The sequence below is a fragment of the Rhincodon typus genome, unplaced genomic scaffold (assembly GCF_021869965.1).
Source record: "Rhincodon typus isolate 14 unplaced genomic scaffold, sRhiTyp1.1 hic_rhity00016597, whole genome shotgun sequence".
Lineage (NCBI taxonomy): Eukaryota > Metazoa > Chordata > Chondrichthyes > Orectolobiformes > Rhincodontidae > Rhincodon > Rhincodon typus.
Window position 1 is genome coordinate 1 of NW_025982235.1, and position 5,060 is coordinate 5,060.

Genomic DNA, 5,060 nt, shown 5'->3' on the forward strand with positions numbered 1-5,060 from the left:
AGATTTTTTTTTTTAAAATAACAGTGCTATGAGTCTGGAATGCACTGCCGGGGTGGTGATGGAGGCAGAAGGGATTAGTTTAATTTGGCATTATGTTTTCCACAGCATCGTAGGCCGAAGGGCCCATTCATGTGCGGTACAGTTCTATGCTCTGGAATCCACACTATAGGGGGGATGTGATAGCACTGGAGAGGATGCAGAGGGGATTTACCAGGCTGTTGGCTGAACTGGGGAGTTTCAGTTATGGAGGGAGATTGGACAGACTGGGGTTGGTTTCCTTACAGCAGAGGAGATTGAAAGGGATTGAAATGTATAAAATTATGAGGGGCACCAGGAGGAAGCATTTCTCCTTGATGAATGCATCAATAACTAAGGGGGCATAGATTTAAGGTAAAGGGGAGAGAGTGTAGGGGAGCTGTGAGAAAAAAGTTACCCTCACCCAACACAGAGGGTAGTTGGAATCTGGAACTCACTGCCTGTAAGAATGGTAGAGGCAGAAACCCTCTTCGCAATTAAATACTACTTGAATTTTAAGGCAGTTTTAAAATTTTTTAGCATATATGCAAGGGTCTGCCTACCATCATCAATATGGCCCTCTTCATCGATCTGTTGAGCAGATTTTTTTTATTCAGAAAGGCAAGGCACGGTATTCCTCTCATATTTTTACAATTGAGGAGTGGAATAGCTGAAATTAATGTCTACTGGTGCCTGAATCATAATTGAGTTGCACAAATTTTAAGCAGTAGAAACATGAAAGAAACTGGATACTATGTTAAATGACAGCATCCGGCCTTGGAGTTTGGACAGATGACTGAATCTTCAAAATTCTACTGCCGAAGTGGTTGATGTTGAATATATGGCAATAGCATTGAGAAAGCTACCATTAAAATTGATGCTTGAAGTATGGTAGTCATCCATAATGCAGTCTTGGCACAAGGCAAGTTTATTATGATATGAAGCAAAAACTTGTCATACTATTTGTGCTCCAAGATGGTATTAAATTAAAAATAAAAGAAACACATTCATGGCAGTGAGAAAAAAATACATGTAACTAATAAAACACAAGATCACAAAAGGTTTCAGCAACAAACACATTATGAAGTTCATAATATCTTGGTAGAATGCACATCTAAAATGTACAAAGTGTCAACACGAGCTGACGGATTACAAAGAAAGCAATTTTATATTGACAGCCATTCCATCAGTTGAATGTTCACTGTGGTAACATATTTAAATCAAAATGGGATTGATGGTGAATGAAGAGCTATGGAATCAGGAATAAATCACCTGTACAACACAAGACTGCACTGCCTATGTCATGTCAAAAACACAACTTGTATTTTAAAATTGTAATACATAGTATTACTGATTGAACAATGTAGTCTGCATATTTTATACCAAATAAAAATAAACAAATTTTGCTAATATAAAAACAATGATTTTGCCTATACTGCATTTTATTGACAAATGATCCAACAAAGTATAATTACTCCTTCCTGACGTACAATATTTATTAGGAAAACATAATTTACAGAATATTTTGAACAAATACATTAATTTATGTATTGCCACTTTAAAACTCAGTGTTGCAGGCAGTACACTAGGTATATCCAGTGACTTACACCTGCTAGTATCTGGAAAGTTACAGTGTCCACACCTACACACATGCTCAAAAGTCTTTAGTCCAATGCCACGATGTGCAGATGGGCGCTTTCTATGTACAACAGCCTGGAGGTCAGATAATTATACCCATCAGCCAGACTTTAATGCTGCCCCAGAAAGTCGTCGAGAGTTAAGTCATTTATCCAGTCATCATTACTACTACTGCTCTTCATAATAGACTCAATGAAGTCAGATTCACTCCGAGCTCCACCCAAGGTATTGCTGTTATTGTGCTGAAGAAAGTCAAAGGAAGATACCTCGGTGGTGGGGTTCATACGGTTGAAGGATCCAGATGACTGGCCGGTGGAAGGGTAGCTGGTTGGAGCAAGACCTGGCACAGGATGGGTCTGGCTCAAATTGGTGATTCCTTGTGGTACAGATTTCATGCCAGCCATAGCTGCTGAGGATAGCCTGGGTTGATTATGCCTTGGTGACGGACCACTCATGGAAACCAAGCTTTGTCCAGACTGAGCTGGGTTCAGTTGTTGTAGTGGCCTCATCTGTCCTCCCGGTGCTATCTGGTTTGGTGGTGCAATGGTTTGATGAGGAAATGGTTGCAAATTTGACCTCATGGTCTGTTTGGAGAACAATGGGCTATTTGAGAATTGTTGCATGCTGCCATCCATTTTGGTCTGATTTTGCATTGCTGGAATCCTTTGCTGTGGCCACAGTTGAGAAGCCATGCCTGAAGTGGCCAATGAATTTGAGATTCCTTGGACAGGAATACTGGCTCCTGCCTGGTTTATGGATTGTCTGATGTGTTGGGGAGGTACAGCAGGGTTTGGTACAGAGCCAGTAAACCCCGAGACTGCTGTCCTTTGGCGAATTATAGCCTGGCTTGGCACTGCCTGGCTGGTTGACCTCATTCCCAAAGCATTTTGACTTGGACGGAGAGGCATGTTGATGCCAGATGATGGTATGTACATGTTTTGTTGGTTGCTGGGATTACTCGGGTACATTCCCATAGTCCGGTCACTCTGACTGGCTGTCACTGCAGGAACCCCAGGTCCAAGGCTGTTCTGAGATGTCACTTGCAAAAGCCCAGAGTTCAGCCTCATACCACAGTGAGTAGCAGATGGTGGCGTTGGCAAAGGCTGCCCAGAATTTGTGGGCAAAGACTGTGCCACAGCTATAAAGGAAATGAGAAAAGGAATTAAATCTTGTTTTTGCACAATCCTTCATAAGTGCTGGCTTGAAGATAAAGCAACTAACAATCCTGGGCAATTAGAACACCTTTTTGAAAGAGCTACTTTGCAAACATTCTTTTTTCCTTGCTGAAATGCGTTGAGAAAAACAAATTTGCATTTACAGAGAGTATTTCACAACCTCAGGATGTCCCAAAGCACTTTACAGCCAATGAATTATATCTGAAGTATAGCCTCTGTTTTATTTACAGAACTCAATCATCAATCTGCATACAAGAGGCTCTGACAAACGAAGTGATAATGACTGTTTTGTTTAGAAATTTGTTTGTTGAGGGAAACATATTGGCTTTAACACTGAACCAAGGTTGACACCTGATGTTGAAATGTATCTGTTCATTATTTGCATACACAGCTACAGTTAGCAAGCAAAATAAAGTTACCAAGCGTATTTTCCTGAGGTAGAGTCTGCAATATACTCTGCCTGCAGTACTGATTGATGGTAGATACTACTTCAGGCTCTGATTACAAGATGTGGCTTTTGTATTATTTGTTCACAGAATGTGGGCCTTACTGGCAATGTTGTGGAGGTGCTGGTATTGGACTGGGGTGGACAAGGTCAGAAATCACATGACTCCAGGTTATAGTCCCACAGGTTTATTTGAAAACACAAGCTTTAGGAGCCTTAGTCCGTCTTCAGTTGTTAGTGAGAGAGGTAGTATCAGACACAATTTATAACTAAAAGATCAAGGGCTCTTACCAATGATGAGGATGTACTAAACAAAGCTAAGATGCTGTTAAATCTTTAATCAGTTAGAAGGTTTTATTGATTAAAATGTATATGTAAATCCCCAAATTTCTTTCAAGTCACTGTCCTGAGAGAACCAAAGGTTTTATCAGTGTAAAGAAGAGGTGACATTTTAGGTCAGACAATGCGAGGAATCACTGAAACAACTACATAGCGAAGTCAGCAAAACCCCACTATCAGACCTACCATGGATTACTCTTCAGAATCAGTCTCATTCTTGGACACATGCATCTCTATCAGGAACAGACACCTCAGTAGCTCGCTCTACCGTGAGCCCATGGATAACCTCACAATGCTGCACTTCTCCAGCTTCTACCTGAAACATATTAAAACAGCTACCCGCTATGGACAAGCCCTACGCATACACCGAATCTGTTCATATGAGGAGGAATGCTGAAGGTGTTGAAGCACGCCCTCAAAGGAACAGGATACGATGCTGAGCTCATGGATTGCCAGTTCAATGTGCCACAGCGAAAAACTGTAATGACCCCCTCAGAAGACATACACGGGATACGTCCGATAGGGTAGGTACCCTTCGTCATCCAGTACTTCCCAGGAGTGGAGAAACTACATCATGTTCTTCGCTGGTTTCAATACATTATCGATGACGATGAGCACCTCACCAAGATCTTCCCCATACTTCCACTCCTCGCCTTCAAAACCGCCAAATCTTAAACAGACCATCGTTCGCAGCAAACTGCCCAGCCTTGAGGACCACATCAATCACAACAGCTCACCTTTGTCCCCCTCCACCCACAGATCAACGAATACCGCTCACACTTGGACAAAGAGCAGTTTTTCCGCCACCTCCGCGCTTACTTCTTCAACCGTGAACCTAACCCTCCCTCTACTGACCCCTTCTCCCGCTTCCAACACACCCCCTCCTCCTGGACACCACCCCAAGGCCTCCTACCCTCCCTCGATCTCTTCATCTCCAACTGCCGTCGAGACATCAATCGCCTCAAACTCTCCACCCATCTCACCCACTCCAACCTCTCCCCCGCAGAACGTGCAGCCCTCCGCTCCAATCCCAACCTCACCATAAAACCCGCAGACAAGGGAGGCGCAGTTGTAGTATGGCGCACTGACCTCTACATCACCGAGGCCAGACGCCAACTCTCCGACACCTCCTCCTACTGCCCCCTTGATCATGACCCCACTCGGGAGCACCAAACCATCATCTCCCAAACCATCCACAACCTCATCACCTCAGGTGACCTCCCACCCACGGCCTCCAACCTCATCGTTCCCCAACCTTGCACTGCCCGCTTCTATCTCCTTCCCAAAATCCACAAACCTGAATGCCCTGGTCGACCCATTGTCTCTGCCTGCTCCTGCCCCACCGAACTGATCTCCAACTATCTGGACTCCATTTTCTCCCCGTTGGTCCAGGAACTCCCTACCCACGCCCTCCACCTCCTCCAGAACTTCCAATTCCCCGGTCCCCA

At 43.9% G+C, this 5,060-nt stretch overlaps 1 protein-coding gene across 1 annotated transcript; it reads right to left on the reverse strand.

Moving 5' to 3' along the window:
• Positions 1-1,439: 1,439 nt before the first annotated feature.
• Positions 1,440-4,296, reverse strand: LOC109929152 (mastermind-like protein 2). The gene is made up of 2 exons (XM_020528951.2): positions 4,184-4,296; positions 1,440-2,838 (listed from the first exon to the last, which is right to left on the reverse strand). The coding sequence occupies exons 1-2, from the start codon at positions 4,294-4,296 to the stop codon at positions 1,764-1,766; spliced, it is 1,188 nt and encodes a 395-aa protein (XP_020384540.2). The 3' UTR covers positions 1,440-1,763.
• Between the last annotated feature and the right edge of the window lie 764 nt (positions 4,297-5,060).